Genomic DNA, 17,267 nt, shown 5'->3' on the forward strand with positions numbered 1-17,267 from the left:
GACCGAAATAGTTCGGGTTACCTGACAGTACCTCTCAAGAGCTGACACGCATGCTGTTATCTCTTGGTGGGGTTCTGTTCAGCTGGACTGGCACTGAGCAGCTGTGCTAAGGAGATGCACAGCATGGGGGGACAGAAGGAATATGGCAGCGCTTTCGACCAAGCTCTCTGGTTTCAGGACCCCCTGTCACAGCTATGTGACACAGTGCTTGAAGTACTCTGACTTGAAAATGGTCATCTACCATCTTCAAGTAACGGGGAAAACTTTTTTGTTCTTTACTGTGTTCGCTGTGATGTTTTGAGAGGCATTTTATTACATTTGCAAAATGTAATTTGTTTTGTTTGAAAACTGGGAAGATAACGCTTGGATTCTGTTGAGCATGGTGAGGCTCAGCTGGCGTGCTCCTGCTCCTGGTTTGTGTGGGCTAGCCAATTCAAAGTGCTGCGTGTGAGCAAGGGGGAGACGGAGGAAAGAAGGAAGGAATGGAGGAGAAGCTCCATCTGTTTTCCTTCTGGTTTCTTCTGAAAGAAAAAGCTAATACTGTCCAATGCAGCTAACTGCACGTTGTCTTCTGGATGCTTCTAGACAACAGCTGTTCCGGTTGGTCTTGGATGCTCCACTGATTTCATCGCCATTGGCCTGTAGCAGGTATTCAGCTGGCAAAAGCCACGTTACGAGTCCTGTTTCTTGGCCAGTTTTAAAAGAAGAGGTGCCAGTGATTGACAGTTTCTTGAGAAAGGAAAAAGTTTGCACCTCGACAAAGGCAGATGGCCTGGCAGGAACAGATCAGAAGATTTTCAAAACTGAGGAAGACCATAACTTTTACAGCAGTTCTGCAGAGGTTGATGGTAAAGACAGTGAAGGGGGATCACAAGAGAGTCCTGACTGCACCAAAAGTCATGAAAAGCCTTCTACATCTGTGGTAAAAGTAGTCAAGAAAGGTGAGATGCTTAATTTCTGTTTTTTTGTCTTGTTCTCTTCCCCAAGTCCGTGGTGGTGGTTGGCTATATGTGATAGAGTACCTTCAGTAGGTGGCATCATCTCATTTCTCTGCATTGTTCTGATCTGCGTTGGCACGTTCAGATGCTTCCCGTTTAACTAGACTGTGCTTCATCCAGGTTACTGCTTATGTGGGACGGCTCTGCCGCAAGCATATTCTTGATGAGGAAGTTTGGTCTCATGCCAAGTGATTAAATGGAGTTCAACGCTTACAGATTCCTTTGCTTTGAGTAACAACTCTAAAAAACAATGGTTGCACAATAGACATACTCAGTAAAAAATGAAGTAATTTTCTCCTTCCCCTTAATGACTAGACAGACAACATCGACATTCATTCTGCTGTCGTATCCTTAGGTAACCAGAAGCAAGGTATTTTATAATGTGTTTGTTATTTGAGGGGTGCACCCACAATCAAAATGACCGTGGTTTCAGTTTTGTTAATATTCCTGTTCATACACTCTCCAGAAGAAAGTAATCTGCTTTATTTTTCTGTAATTCTACAGTTGTAAGATTAATTTATTTTGAAGCACGAAATTGCCCATTTATACAAATCAGCTACAATCAAATGATAGAATCCTTAGTTTTGACATAATGGAAGGCATCCTATTGACCCAATTGAAAGCCTGATTTAAAATAAAGGACCATGTAGGAGTAAACCACTGATTCTTATTAGTTCATATTTACCTGTTCTTCTGTTTAAGAATTTATTCTGTTGGAACTATGAAGATCATATTTATTCATTAGCTGGGTAAATACTGCTTAAAGATGTAATACAGCTGAAACATAGCCATGTGAAAATGGCGTCAACTTAGCCAGAAGTTATGTTTTCCAGTTTTATGCATCAGGCTTGCTTGAGTTAGTAATTTAAATTTTACCTCTCATTTATTCTTGAGCAACTGAAATTTTTACTTGCTTACCATTTTATGACCTTATTAAATCCTCAAGCTTGCATTACATGGAGATTATTTCCACAAATGCAAAGTAGCTGGTCAAACAATATAAATGAAAGACTTGAAATGAGGCAACACTGAGATGGTTTCAGTAAGTATTCTTTGTTCCTGTGGTACGAATTGAAATGTTAACTTCCACTACGCTAACAGACTGCTCAGAGCTATGGTGTTAATGTTACTGTCTCAACTTTTTTTTTCTTTTTTTCTTTTTTTTTTTTTAACCTTTGGCTAGAATATGATGTCATGGGAGTGAGGAATTGCAAAGCAGTGTTACCAGATAACTCTCTCAGTTCCCACAACATTTCACAATGTTTTTCATAGGTTGTTTTTTGTTTTGTCTTTTAAATCAAACCCGACTTCCCTCGTACTATTACAGAGGATGTCAGTTAAAGGATCTCTTTCTCATACCGTGCAGTTAAAGTTAGCCTTTTGTTCTTGACATAATGTGCTTGCTAAAGACAAATATTTTAAGTCTGTGGTTTTTGACTGTCTTTGCAGGTAATATTTATGGGTGCTTCTTGAAAACATGATGCAAGAAGAATTCCGAGTTGGGTGGGACTGTGCTATGGGGCGTTTGCGAGCCCCTGAGCCCAAGTCACAAAATCTAGTTATCTGTCCTAAGAACTGAGTGCAAGGCATGGTTGGGTGGCACGGTTCCTGTGAGGATGAGTTAACTCGGGCGCTGACAGTCCTGGTGAGAGCCATGGGCTGGGAGCATCATGTTGATGGGAATAAAGCCTGTGCTACACTTTTATCAAAACGAAGCAGCTTCCTTTCTTTGGGAGCGGAATACTGCAAAAGTGAAAGACATTACATGGAAATATGCTTATGTTTATGTTAGCCCCTAGATTTCTGTGTAGTATGTATGCTATTCTGGATTTTTATTAAAGATTTCATTCTGTCTGACTGCAGGGAAGATGAGAGCCATTGTGATATTATGTAGAGAGGGAAATAAGTGTTATGGAATGAAAATGAGAGTGAACAATGAATATTCTGGATAGACGTGCCAGATCTCTTAAAAAAAGAAGTCTGAAGTTCTGGATTTTCATTTTCTTCAATCAACAGTTAGTTTCTCAGACAAAAACATTTGCTCTTTGCTGTAATATACACGCTAGTGAATTGCTTCTCCCTTGCTTTCAGTGGAATGTCCTGTTTGTGAGGTTACTATTCCAGAGCAGTATATAAACAAACATCTGGATAGCTGCTTGACACGAGAGGAGAAGAAGGACAGCCTCAGAAGGTAAGAAACAACTTTAAGAAATTTTATATGCGTGTAGCCATGTTTCTGCACTGCTGAAATACGAAATATTAGTTGATGGGTTATAATACAGTGGATTGTGTTTCTTTCTTGGTTACCTGCTGTATAGAATGCTCTAAAATCCCTATATAAATCTGATAGTGGTGATTTCCCCCTCTCAAGAAAGTCTGTGGATTGCCAGCAGAATTACTTTTTGGCTTTTAGTGACAAGAAAACACTGGATAATGTTTTAAAGAATTCAACACAGGGAGTAAAACTTAGTGTGCACGTTATTCTCGTCACATTTCTGCTCACTAGCATTAAAATTCTAATCAGGTAACACTTATTCCCTTTTTTCACTTGGTGAATGAATTGCTTCCCTCAACTCAGGTGGGCCCAAAGACAATTGCCTCACTAGCTGTTAAGTTAAAAAATAAAAATTGCACCTCAGTCTGCTCATTGTGGTTCTTTTCAAGTTGCCCCAGTCAAGGTCGTTTCTTTAAGATCTCAATTTCCATAAGATTAATGCATGCCTTTGACTTTATGCCTCCACCCTAGGATTTGTCACAGCTGCCACGTTCACATCAGAAGTGTAGACTTCGGTTTGTTTTACTTACTAGCATAAATTCAGGCCATTATTATTTCTAAGTGACCAGACTGAAGAACTGTGAGGGACTCTTACTGCCTGTGCTTTTACTGCATGCTTGTATTTCCAATTCCTCTGAACCCTGAATGAGAAAGTAATTTTATGTTAAAGCTCTTATTTTGCCCAGTGATGCTTGGAATGCAATCAGTAAGCTAAAGGACTTTGAAGATGAATAAATGGTAAATTAATATTGAAATCTGATGTTACATTTAAATTCTCATTTGGGATGTTTTTAGTGTTTTCTCTGTTCTTAATGAATGAAAATAAAGGCCAGCTCTTTCTTTGGTGTCAAGCCCATATCCCTAACAGAATTTAAAATTTTGCTTATTTTATCTAGACTGCTTGGATCTTAAGGAAGTATCAGGCAAGATACTTCTCCTTAGGGGCTGGCTGTTGTGTGTTAAATGCTGTCTTTTTGGCAATGTATTTGGTTTATGGCAGTGGTGGTCGGGTTTCAGTAACAGCACATCTCTAGTTCTTCTCTGTGGAATTTTAGCTCTGTTTATTCTCAAACTAGGAGCACATGGCATGCTCTGTTAGCAGTTGAGCGGTATTTCAGCAGAATTGGTAATTTAGTCCCTCAAACCTGCCCAGGAGTAATTACCACAGGTAAGTGCATGTTCACAAAGAACACTGCGTTTCTCAAGGATGGGAAAATACCACCAACATTAAGATTCAAAACTGTTGTGAACTGTTTTTTAGGTAGCTGTCTGCTCGCAAAGCTGTCGTCTCTCTTCTAGGTCACACTGCTGGTGATTTATAATACAGACAGAGCTTTTTTACGACTTTCAAAAGGTGTAATCATTCAATGAAATTATTTTGTATTTCCCAAAAGAATCTGAAAAAAGTCTTTTCCTGAAGAGTGTGTTGTGGTAATGCATCTTCTTGTTGCCAGCTATGCTCAGGGGCTGTATGAGTAAATGAATTAATGACAATTTTTGCATAAGCCTTTTTTTTTTCTCCCCTTTGATTTTATTTTCAACATAAGTTGAAAGTGCTGAATACAGTTTTCAAATAAGTCTCTTGCTTTCACAGTGGAAAGTTGTTAACTTCTCTTTGATTCAAAGCACTGCAGCTGAACTTTATTTTGCTGCAGTAAGAAAAATTTCTAACTAAATGGTGTTGTTCTGTAACTAATAAATTATTAAAGTTGAAGGAGATGAGCGAGGCAGTAGATGTATTTCAGTACCTTTGTTGGGTAGTTTTGAGTGTGTTTCACCAGGAGGTGTAGGGAAGACTGAGCTAACTTGTGCAGAAGGAAACTGTTCTGCTAATTTTAGATGACAAAAGCTGTAGTAGGACTTGAATTTTCTATGGCAGTTTCCTGTAACTAAGATGTTTTCCCTAGCTATGCCAGGAACGTTGAGCTCTTCTGGTGTGAAGGAGTAAATTCTGGGTTTCAATGCTGTTCATCTGAGAGCAGCACTATTAATTCTCTTTACTGTCACTTTCTGTATTACCAAACTGCCCTTCTGTTAGGTGGGAACTACAGATTTGCTTTCAGGTACATGACTATCTTTCTCAAAGTCATTTTCGCAGAAAAATTTCCTAATTCAGGTTTTGGCTTGCAGTTTTAATGCTTTTAAAACTTCACCAACTGGTTCAGGTAAGACCTGGCCAGTACGTGGGTGGAAACCCCGTGTTTCAGCAGTCTGAATGCAGTGCACTTCCTTTTGAATTCCGAGCGAGTGTAAGGCTTGATCCCAATGAAGATGAACCATACTGTGTTTGCTGATGTGATTCCAAAGCTTTTGCTGTAGATATTAGAACCTCAGCCGCAGTACTTGTTACATGAGTAGTGTTTGCATCGTGTCCTAAAGAAAACCAGACTAGACCTATTGCTTTCTGCACGGTTGAAATTTCCTTTGTGGTAGATGGAAGAAGTGTTCTGGCTTCCAGGAGCTGTTGCTGTTGCATCTGCGATACACTGTGTAATTGGTTGTGAGTCTGTCATGGCTGAAATGATTCTTTCCGGTGTTTCTTACCCAGCGTGGGTGAAATACCCTGTAAAAATGTAAGCCAGTATTTTGCTTTTCATAGGAGTATTAATTAAAAAAAGTTTGTTTCCTTTTCCTTTTGCAGTTCTACTCACAAAAGGAAGCCTATGTCTAAAGTTGTTTACAACTTGCTCTCGGAACGTGATTTGAAGAAGAAACTAAAGGAGCATGGTCTGTCTACCCATGGCACCCGACAACAGCTCATTAAGAGACACCAAGAATTTGTGCACATGTATAATGCTCAGTGTGATTCTCTAAATCCCAAATCAGGTAAGTTAGAAATTCTAGGAAAGTTGTTACGATCGCCAACTATTTGTATGTATTTCTCCTCTTCATTCATGGATAGGAATAAGACTGGTTTGAAAACTTGGGAAAACTGGAGCTCATTTTAATGAGTGCCTCCAAATTAGACTCCGAGGCTTTTAGTGAAAAATATTGGAAATACCTGAGGTTCTTAGGAGTGAATGGATTATTAATTTATCTTTCGTTCTGACTTTGTTCTCTGCCTTCTATACACTGAGACTTCTATATTTTTGTTGGATTTAATTTCAAAATGAGATTTCTTTTTGGAGATGATAGGAAAGGCTAGAATGAATTAATAAGAATGTGTTAATGTTGCTGGAGTTTATATCAATTTAGGTGTTTGGCAGCAATTTAATACAATTAAACTCAGACTATATTTAGCATTAAACAGCTGTATGGGATAAGGAGAACGTGTTTTAGTCTCTCATGTGAGTGCAATATAAACTTCCTTTAAACAGCAGTCTGTTTTTTGCATGTGCTCAGGCTTAAGGCTTAGAAAATTCCTGGAAGAGGGAGGATGAGATCCGAGACGGTATTTGTGCTGCCTGGTTTTGTAGGCAGTGTGGCCACATTTAAAATTTTTGATAGCACGTATGAGCTAGAGGGAGAATTGTCCCAGCTCATCTTGTTATATTCTATTTTCTACAAGATGAAAGCATACATCTTTTTTAAAGATGTGTCATTTGTCATGTCTCAATTCAGCTCTGCAAGTGATGCAAGTAACAGCACAAATACACTGGCATGTGCGGGTGAGAGAGAGACATCAGATTTATAGTTACATTATTTTTTTATTTGCTTAGAAGCTTATGGCAAACAGTCCTTTTAAAGGAATTTCCAACACGATCATGTTCTGATATTACTCTCCTGGGAGCTGCACAGCCGTTAGTGTCCTGGAAATTCTCATATAGCTGGTATTTCATTTTCTGCACTGGTTGCAGGATGCAGCTTGCTATCTGCTAGGACTGTAGCGTAGGTCGGTCCTGCTGCTGGCAAGAGCTGGCCTCTGTTACTTCAAAGGCAGAAAGGTGAGAAATACTGTTCCTCATGCGTGGTTTGATGTCTTTAATTTTCATGTTTACAGAGAAACTTAAGTCCTGAAACACAAGTTCACCATTTCTTCCAGATGTTGTTAATGATTCTGAATGGTTTTGTGTGTACTGAAGGGCTCAGAAACTATTTGGAGCAGATAAATTTTTGGTCTCGCTGGCAGTGGGACTGTTGGGAACTGAATGAGCAGGCAGGGCAGCGCAAGGCAGGGCAGCGCAGGCAGGGCAGCTGCTCGTGCAGAGCTGGGTTCCGCATCTCCGTGGGTCAGGCAGCGTGCCAGTGCGGTGTGCAGGTAAATTTTACGTTTGCTATTTGTTGCTTATCTGTAATGGGAATAACTTGGGGCCAGGGTGAGAGGTACCCTTGGAGAAGGCTGCCAAATTTAACCAGAGTAAAACCCACTTCATTTATCAGTTGTCATTTAACAGCTTTGACAGTATAGGGGAGCTTTTATTTCTAGTGAAAATTAAAAGTTCAGATGTTAACTCCATGCACACGTGGCCTTATATGTGATCAGACGGTTGGAAATGCTGAATATCCACACTGCTCCTGTGGTGTTTCAAAAATAGAGTATGGTTTTGGTGTTCCACTCTTTCATAAAGAGGCAGTACCACCATATGTGCTTTGTGAAAAGTAAAGTCAGTCAGTGAGGGCTATAAATAGGAATTTAGCAGCCAGACTTTAGGCTCCTGCTTTTTGAAATCTGGATTTCACTTGCCAGCTCTTGGCTTGGATTGTGGGAGCAAGTGTATGAGAAAAGCGAGTTTGCAACCAAGACTATCTGGTTTTTCATTTTGCTCCTTTAACCATTTTAAGAACCTGACTAAGAAGGTTAAGTGCCTAAGTGATTTAGGGGCCAAGTGTCACTGAGAAGTTTGTGTCTAAGCACTTCAGAAAATAAACATAAATGCTTTCAAAAATTGTTTCCTAGGACTTCAGGAAGTCTCTGGGATGAGAACCAGCACACACAGTTAAGATTGTATTTGACTTCAGCATCGGTGGAAGTTTAGGAAGTTTGTTTAAGTCTGTGAGAATAGCACTTGTGTCAGAATTTCAATCACACTATGATTTGTGTTAATCTTGGAAATTTAATTAAGCACTCTCAGAGCCCCTGTCCGAGTTCCCCCAGCCGCGGGAGCAGACGTACAGCTGCCGTAGGCCGTGGAGGTACGCTCGTGCCCGATGGCTGAACAGGAGCGGAGCAGTTCCGCAGTAACGTGCGGAGCGGGCCGGTCGGGAGCTGCGCAGCTCGGGGTGAGGGGAAAGGAAGGGTCGTGGGGTTGCGCCGCTGCCGTCGTGCCGCAGCAAGGTCGGCGGGAGAAGTGGAGGCTGGCTCAACTGGAGCCTCGTGCCCGCTCAAGGCGTGCGAGAATCGACGCTGTGCAGAACAGGCGGTTCTCTGTCAGGCCTGGAACGTGCTGGAGGGACTCGGCTCTTGGGGCGATTCCTCACGTGATGCTGGTGATGAAGTAGCGCCAGGTCTCTGTCGGCGTCGTTCATGCAGGCTAGCTCAGTGAAGGGTTTCGCTGTGTGTTACAATGTCCTTTAGGTGGTCTGCCCTAAATAATGCAAAACTCCTGCTGAGTTCTGGCTCCATACCGATTTATAAAGGGTGAATTATTAAACTCGCACTAAGATGCAGGCAGGGATTGTCAGTGGTAACAGTGAACCGAAGGTCGCTATATAATACAAATAGCTGAGCTTCTGAGGAAGCACAGGTGCCAAACTCCTGGATTTTGCTTAACCCAGTTTTCAACAGGTTTTATTCCTTCACAGCTTAATAAACTTTTGTCCTCTGGCTACTTTACTGTCTAGTGAAAGCGTTTGTTTTAATAAATACCCATAGCTACCTAGTAGCTCTGTGAAAATGATTAAGTGTAGAAACAGATTTGTAAAAGTAAATGTCAAAATAAACCATGCAGGGTCCTGCATAGCTGTGGTTTTAGTCGAAATGTAAGCAACCACAGCTATGTGTGTTTATATGCTTTTGAGGTGTATGGCTTAATCTTTCGAGTAGGTTGTAATTCATCTTTGGACTATGGGTTTTGGACACAAGCCTGCAGACAGTTTTGTGTTGCCTCGGAAGGCAGTCCTTGGAGGTAAAAGTAAGATAAACAGGAGATGTCGTTATTTTATCTTTCATTGAAAGATACATTATGAAATGGAAACTTTTTATAAAAGGCATGGCTGTGCACCACAGAAACGCTATAGCATGCTAGAGTAAGATTCAAATATGATTTGAAAAGACTGTGTTTTCCCGTGGATTTAATACAAAGCAAATGAGAGCAGGAGGCGGCCGGGTGCCAGCTGCCGGCAAGTGCCACGGGGCTTCTGCAGCGCACCTCGGCCAAGGCCACGGCTCCCAGCCTTGCCGCCGGGTCCTGGGTCCCGGGCACTGCCTCTGCTGCTCAGCCGTCGCGGCTGGGAGCGGTTCCTCTGCGTGAGCAAACGCCCGCCGAGCAGTGTGTAAAACCGTGGTGTTTGGGTCTGCCTGTCACTGGAGTGCGGGTTTTTGCTCTTGGAGAGCTACTGCTGCTTCGTCTCCTTCTGATTTAAATTCATGGTAGTTTCATTCAGTGCTGTTACATCTTTTTATTTAACAGGTCCTGTTTCAGTGATCCCTTTCTTGTCTTTTCAAACAGTTGCAGAGGTTGTTAAAGAGTTGGAAAAGAATGAGAAGATTCGGGTTCAGCTTGAATTTAATAAATCCGGTGAAAATGTAAGCTAATTATCTTTATTCTCAAAGAGGAGAAGTTGCAGAGTGGGCACTGAACATGTTTGCCTATCATTTTATTATGGGAATTCCCAGATTCCTGGGTTGCACGTTGGAATTCACATATATTATCTTAAAATCAACATTATTTTCTCATACCGCTCATTTGTCGTGGGCAATTCTTTGTGTACTGTTGATGTTTCTATGCCCAAGCCATTTAAGTAGGAGCATTGTTTTGATTGCAATAAAAATTCTTGAGAAATGTTCCCCTTGGTCATATTGGAGGATTTTGACCCTCCATGGCAGTGTGGGGAACATTTTGCTTCCTAGAATTCTCTAGGATTTAGCTAGCAAATTCCTTGCTTCCGTATCAGCAGTAGCGCTTGTCTTTTCCCATGACATATGATACTTTTGTGACTTTTAGAGCATGTTTGTTGCACAGTGTTAGGAAGTATTTCATGGTCACACATGCTGGGTGTGAGATGGGATGGCTTGGCTTAGTCCTGTTGACTCTGTGAAAGCAGCCAGCCATGTATGCGTACTTTAAATATATACTGCTGTCTGCAGGTGAGGTGGTGAGAGCTGGTGGGGGAAAAAACAGACAGTTCATCCTTCTTCCAGTTTAAAGTGTCTAGTTTTAAAGTATGCAGCTTTATCATCTTTGTGTTTCTGTAAATAAACATTTGTTTGATTTCTGTAGAGCTTGACCTTCACAAAGAACCAGACAGAGGAAGAAATAGATGAGATCCACACTGATTATCGTAAGTAATACACAAGTTTCACTTTATTTTGCTTTTAAATTCACCTCCTTTTCCTTTGTACTAAAATATACCAACAAAAGTGATGCTTTTCATGTGTGTATGCTTCCCCCACACCCCATTTAATAAATCAAAGCGGGAAGTTCTCTGTTTGGGCTGAAACTTCCTCTTTGGAACTCTGTCTCTGTTAAGTACTGACATTTGACAAAACTCACTGCCAGGGCTGGATAAGATTGAGATGGAAGCTGATTGCTTCCTTAGCACCTCTCCGTTTATTTCTGCTTCCCTTCTTCAGTCCTCCTACGCTTGTCGGACATAGAGCAGCGAAGTAGAGATTTTCTGTCTCCCGCACTGGATGTGTGACGCATAACTGTGTGGTTTCACCGGGAGCCCTCAGGCAGGGATACGGAGCAGAACTGCTCTGAAAGGACTCCCGAGACCCAGCAGTGCTGGGCGCTGTGCCGGCCGAATCCCCTCGAGCTGCCTGGGCTGCTGGCTGTCGCGTGGAGGGGGGCTCTGCTTCAGCGTCCTGCTCTGCGCAAGGCTCTCCGTGCAATTCTCATGATGCTGGTTTTGAAGAACAGAGGAGCAGTTGTGAGTGCAGGGAAAGCTGATTGTGCTTTGCATGTGAGATTTCACCCTTCCTTGCCCGAGATTTTTTGGCACATGGTCAGAGAATAATCTGAATTACTCAAAGATTCATGTAAATTGGTTAATTATTTTGCCAGTTCTATACTTTGTTAGAACTTGGGCTTGCAACATATGAACCTGTGTGTATTAAGTCACTTGCTGATTGTACTGCTGTGTCGCTGTGAACAATGGCATGCACTCCTGAGGGCTTTTATACATACAGAATTTCCTCAGCTTGAGGTTTGATACAGTTTTCTCCCTTTTTTGAGGTTCCAGGCCCTGTATGACTTCTCTGCGGGCAGTTCTGCTGGCTGTGAGCCCTCCAGCCTCAGGCAAGCTGGGCCACTCCGCAGGGAGGCATCTCTGCCGACAAGGAGTGTGCTGAGCTGGCAAGACGGGGTGAATGCTGGCTCTCTTGGCCCTGCACTCACCAGTACACCCAGTAACACTGATAATGGGTTTTCCCATTACTCAGGATACTCCCTCCTCCCCTACGCAATTAATGTTCAGACATTGGCTTTATTTAAAATGCGCCTGAGTGGTGGTCGGTCTTCCCAAGTCCTCTAACTCATCCTGTAGCAGATTAAGTTTGTATAAATTTACTCTTTCTATTCCTTAGTTTTCTAGGTTTGCTGTCCAGTGCAGAGTGACATAAACTACTGTGGCTACATTGCTTGTCAGTTAATATTTAATATGGCATTTCTAAAATACTTTATGGCTGCGTGTTTCCTCAACCGTGTGGGTTTTTTACACATCTACAGCTGTCAAAGTGGCCCTTACTGCTAAAAAAGCATGTTTTAACTGAGCCAAAAATGCTTTTTCCATATTTTGTTTCAATACTGTGATTCTCAAATCATCCAGGGTTTCCCAGTGCTCCTCACATCCGCTCCTTTCCTTCATACCCCTCTCCACAAGCACTCACGTGTTCCTGCCTCCTCCCTGCATCCTTTTCTACGTTCCCCTCCTGGCCAGCCCTGTGATTTTGAAGCAATCTTTTGAAAGAATACTCTGCTTGTTGGGTTGACTCTTCCCCTCCATCTGTGCAGGCAACTGGGATTCAGTGCAAACCAGGTGATGTTGGTGGTGGTGTTTCACTTGTGCACAGAGGCCCCTCAGGTTGTGCAAGAGACCCGTGCCTGTGTTGGTTATTAACCTGCTTCTGCCCCGACAGAGCGACAGCAGTTGTTTCGGGAAGTGTAACTGGAATAAACAGTTAAGGAAATGAAGAGACAAAAAATAAGAAAAATATCACAGGGAGACCTATAGTTCCAGAATACAAATTTCTGGTGGGTTTTCTGGGGACGGGGGGAATTTATTGGGGTTTCTTTTGTTTTGTTTTCAACAGAGAACTGATTCCTGCTTAACTTGACCCTGGGAAAGCACAGCATACTGTGTGCTTAAACTTGAGAACAGTGTTTTCTCTCTCTGTGGAACCATCTAACCATCTTTACAGTTAGTGTAGAAGCAAACGTTCCTGTGAGAGTTAAAGATTGCAGGACTAGCATCCTGTTGTAGTAACTGAGTAGAGAAATGGCTAATGTAAAGTGATTTTTACAGATGGTTTCCTGACCCTTCTTTGTGTGTTTGTGCACAGAAAGCCTTACTTCGTACTTAGGTCCCTAGCAGCGTTTTCTTATTCACAACTCTTCCCTGTTGTCTCCCAGTCATTTCGCTTCACCTGTGCGCTGCTTGCACACTCAAACGTGGTAGTTAGCCACGTAATGCTAAAACAGCATTCAGTGAACGTTAAACTTCTCTGCATTCAGCCACAGCGGAGCAAAGCCATGAAGGGACAACTTGTTCTGATGATACTTAAGGGTGTATTTAAATCTGCAATATGGTTCTATTTCCTGAATTTCCTTGTGTTGCTTCAGGCATATAAATTATTCCATAATGCAGCTAGATTTAGCCTTGTTGATTTTAGTTGGGTTTCTGTGAAGGCTAAATAAGGCCCTAAATCTTTACCAAATTTTTCCCTTGCTTTTTGTTGCTGTTCCTGAGAATGTATTTTTTTTTTTAAGTGCACATGCACTCTTTGTGGTTTTGAATCTTAAGCATTCTCTCCTAATTCCAAGTAACTAGTTAATAATTACTCTCTTGCCATGCAGAAATCTCTAGCAATAAAATTAAAAAAAAACCCAAGCCAACAAACAACCCAAAAAGTAAAATAACATAAAACTGATTAGTTCCCGAATTGGGTAATTGCCCCCCCCCCCCCCCCAAGGCTTGTAAAGATGAAATCCAAAGTTCAGTGACTGCGGGAGGGTCCCGGAGCAGAGCACAGGCCTGGTAACGAGCGTTAGTGCTGCGCTCGATAGCCTTCTGCTGCACGTGAAGGCGACTCCGAACAAACGCCGTCCGAGGAAGGTACCTGGATTCAGCCGGTGGTGAGCACGTTCCCCCGGCCCCTGTCCCTGCGGACGGGGCACGTTGGGGCTGGCGTGCAGTGAGCCAGCAGCGCAGGAGCCGTGCCCGCACGGCCCTCTCACCAGACAACCGATGCGGTGCAAGGAACCGCTGAGCTTGCTTTCTGTGGGTTTTGGCTGGCCACAAGTTCCTTGTCGAGCCGGGTCGCTGGCCGGGGCCACGTCGCAGCCCTGCGGGCAGCTGTGCTGCCTTGGGGGGTGAAGCGGGGGCCCGCTCGGCACCGGACGCTGCTGGCAGGGGCTGCAGGGCACTGCCGCTGCCCGTCCTTCCTTTTATTGTCTGGGGCTGTTGTACACGTTTTAGAACACTAGATATTAAGTGCCATCTCAATTTTCCAAAACCAGGTATTTAATTTAGTTTACACTGTTAAAAGGATCTCCAAATGAATAAATTAGCCTCAGGCAGCTTAACTGAACATTTAAAAGTCTATTAAAAAAAAAAAAAGAGGAAAAAAGAGAAGATAGAAGAATATTTTAATGGGAACACATGGTTGTAAAATTAATAAAAAGTGTTGACCAAAGAGGTCGATGTTAACTAGTGTCAGCAAATTATTTCTCATAAAAGCAATAGAGAAGAAATCATAAGCATCAAAAAAGAATTGTAGAGGACAGAGATTAAAAGAACTTTTATCAAATGCCTTTTTTTTCACTGTAGCACAGATGGACTTTAAAAAGCTTTATTACACAATGAAGGTTTTTTCCCCTTTTAATTTACAACATTTGCACCCTAGGTCCCCAATTCACAGCTGAGTTAATGAATGAATTAACTCTGGCATAAGTTCTGAATAAAAATCCCCAACCATTTACTCTTCGTTCTGTATTTCCATGTGAAACACGCGGCACAGTGGAGCTATGTAACAGCCTTGTTGAAAAGCGAGATAAACCAGCTGTGATAACCCCCTTTTATTTCTTCTTCTCTCCTTTGCAATTTCTCAGGCTCTTGGCAAATTGTAAATTACACTGTTAGTATTTTTTGCTTTTTTTTGTGCGTGAAGTGCTTTTGCAATAGCAATGAATATTTTGGCTGGATGAACCTGAGCATGGTTTATTTGTTAGCTGGAAGCTCTGCTTGAGCAGCCGCCAGCGTCTGTGCCTGGAAGGTCCAGTCGACTCCGCTGCCCCTGCAGCCTGGGCTCCTTGGGAGCTCAGCGACACCCTCGTTCTGCTGTGTCGTGGGCAGGCTGCTATCAAAGAGTTAAAAATCTGCAGGGGGAAAAAAAAAACATTGGCTCAGAAAAAATTACTCTGTTGCTCTTTTGTAAATCTTTTAATTTGCAACGTTATTCAGAGGCTTACTGATTTATCTTTTGTGTTTTAAATATTTGTAATTATATCTGCGGTTGTTTTATTATTGAAATGCCTGTCGTTTTATGAAATGTGCGTGGTATGTCCTTTCAGCACAGTGGTGATTTACAGTGTATCTGAGTAGCGCCTTGCTTTGCCAGGACATTTCTTTTTCACTTGAAAAGCTTTGTAGTTACGCCATAAAACAAAACAACAAAAAATAGTAATACTGGAAAAACCGAAGCGCCAAAGCAATTACGTAATGAATGTGCAGCGGCTCAAACACAAGTATCTGGGAGAAGAACTTTCTTTTTACGAAAGGAGTTGTTGACCTTATGTGGCGTTTTCAGCTACGCAGTGAGAGGGAGTCGGTTTTAAATCTGGGGGGCAGAACTTGGTACGATCTTACCTTGGCTTTTCCCCCTCCTGTCACTGCAGCAGGACGTAGATCTGGGTTAGGTGCAGCCATTATTTAAACCTGCCGTACCGATCCGCTCCTTGAGGCGCTGACCACCCCGTCTCCGCACGCGCCCTGGGCCGGCGTCGGGCGCCCTGGCCGTGCCGAGCAGGATGCTGAGGCCAGGCGGTGCTGTGAGAAGATGTCGTGGTCAAGGAGCAGGTCAGGGCTGTTCGCGGGGGAAGCCAGACCCCACCGGGAGGGATGGGGGAGCGTGGGGAGCAGGAAGGGAAGAAGGTGGAGAACTGCCGGCACACGCAGAGGAGCGCGGGGTGATGGGGAGATGTGGGTTGGAAACCCGCGGAGCGCCCGCGCTGCAGCTGTGGGGAGGGTCGGGGTTGTTCCTGCCTCTCCCTGCCCTGTGGTGCTGATGTGAAAAAGGAAAAACCAAAGCAAACAAACAAAATGGAACGCTTATGAGGGAGTTCTTTGTTGCAGCTGGGCTCGAAGTTGATTTCCAAGTACCCTGATTCACCAGGACGTTTGCTTTGCTGCCATGAGTTAGACACTGCTCTCGGCACTCGTGTGTGAAGTTGTGTGTGCACGGGGGTGCCCGGGCAAGCCGGCCACATGCGGTGGGACGGGCCAGGCCTGCAGCGCCAGCAGGCTGGGCAGTGGGTGGCCCAGTTTGCCCATGGCTAGCCCTCGGTGTCCTGTGTCCTGAGGATGCCCGTTCACTTTTCTGCCCGTCCCCTCTGCAGGGGTTTATCTCTGGAAGTGTAACTCGGGCAGTGCGTGTGTGGCTTGTACAGAGCAGAGGCTTTAAACAGCAATCAGTTCTGCGTGTGCAAAGAAACGACAGACTGTGTGTGCGCAGTGGTGTACGAGGCAAGGTGTACTCTCGTCTCGGGAGCTGTGTTATTTAGTGCCTCGCTGTGTGGCGATCACCGGGAAGCCGTCCTTGCAGACAGCGTGCGTGCCGCCAGCCTTCTGTCGGCAGGGGGGAGCCCGGGGGTCCCTGCCGCTGCGCAGTCCTGCTCCCTGCAAGGATGGATCCGCAAACGCTCTGCCTGGGAGCGGGGGTTTACTGCGCGTCGGCACTCCGAGGTCTCCAGGCACCGCTGGGAGGGCAGTTCGGAGCCAGAGGAAGGGTACTGAGTGCTTCACCGTCCCATGCCGTCACAGACAGCGGCTTTGCCCCAAGGACGTTTCGGATGTACATCGGGCCTTCCTGCCTCGGACATGGAAAGCATTTTGAATGTTTTTTCCGTAGGCTAAAAACTAGGCCAAAGGTTTTAGCTGAAATGCTTTATTTGTCTCAAAAGGACAAATCTGTTTCTCAGAGTTACTTTTTGTTGGAAGCCCCTCCAAAGAAAGGAAATCCATATTTGCTGCCTTCGCGGTAAGGTGGCAATATAAAGCCATGCATATGGACGGGTGGGCTTTCGTGCTGTACTAGCTGTGGGTACCTACCCTCAAATATGCTGTTTCAGTAGAAGTTGGTGCGTTCTGCAGGGAAAATAACGTGTTCCATTCGTGCCCAGCGAGGGTTAGGTAATCCGCGTTGTCTGCCTGAGGAACCCGGGTGTTTTCCCAGCCAGAATTTCCCAGTAAAGAATTTGAAGTATCTAGATTAAAAACCAGCATTGCTTTGACTGAGTACCAGAGGATTGCTTAAAACATACTAAGTGATTGAAAGCGCAAAGAGTATGCCAGAGAAGAATTAACTGTGATTTAGAGGATCTGAATCAAAACAGTATAGCAAGCATGACACAAAGGCTTTCGACGTCGCTTTAGTGCAGAAATGGGGGAAAGACCCAAAGCCACTCTAAAGCACTTTGCAGAGTAGTCAGGAGATTTTACTTGTTTTCTCTAGCAGA

At 43.6% G+C, this 17,267-nt stretch overlaps 1 protein-coding gene across 2 annotated transcripts in view; it reads left to right on the forward strand.

Moving 5' to 3' along the window:
- RAD18 (RAD18 E3 ubiquitin protein ligase) overlaps nt 1-17,267 on the forward strand; it is a 56,797-nt gene that overhangs the window by 14,303 nt on the left and 25,227 nt on the right. For both annotated transcript variants that reach the window (XM_054838585.1, XM_054838586.1), the window contains exons 5-9: nt 586-941; nt 3,090-3,189; nt 5,915-6,099; nt 9,822-9,898; nt 10,593-10,653. In XM_054838585.1, coding sequence (XP_054694560.1) covers nt 586-941; nt 3,090-3,189; nt 5,915-6,099; nt 9,822-9,898; nt 10,593-10,653 — 779 coding nt within the window. The remainder of the gene's footprint in view (nt 1-585; nt 942-3,089; nt 3,190-5,914; nt 6,100-9,821; nt 9,899-10,592; nt 10,654-17,267) is intronic.

Source organism: Grus americana, chromosome 11, assembly GCF_028858705.1.
Source record: "Grus americana isolate bGruAme1 chromosome 11, bGruAme1.mat, whole genome shotgun sequence".
Classification (NCBI taxonomy): domain Eukaryota; kingdom Metazoa; phylum Chordata; class Aves; order Gruiformes; family Gruidae; genus Grus; species Grus americana.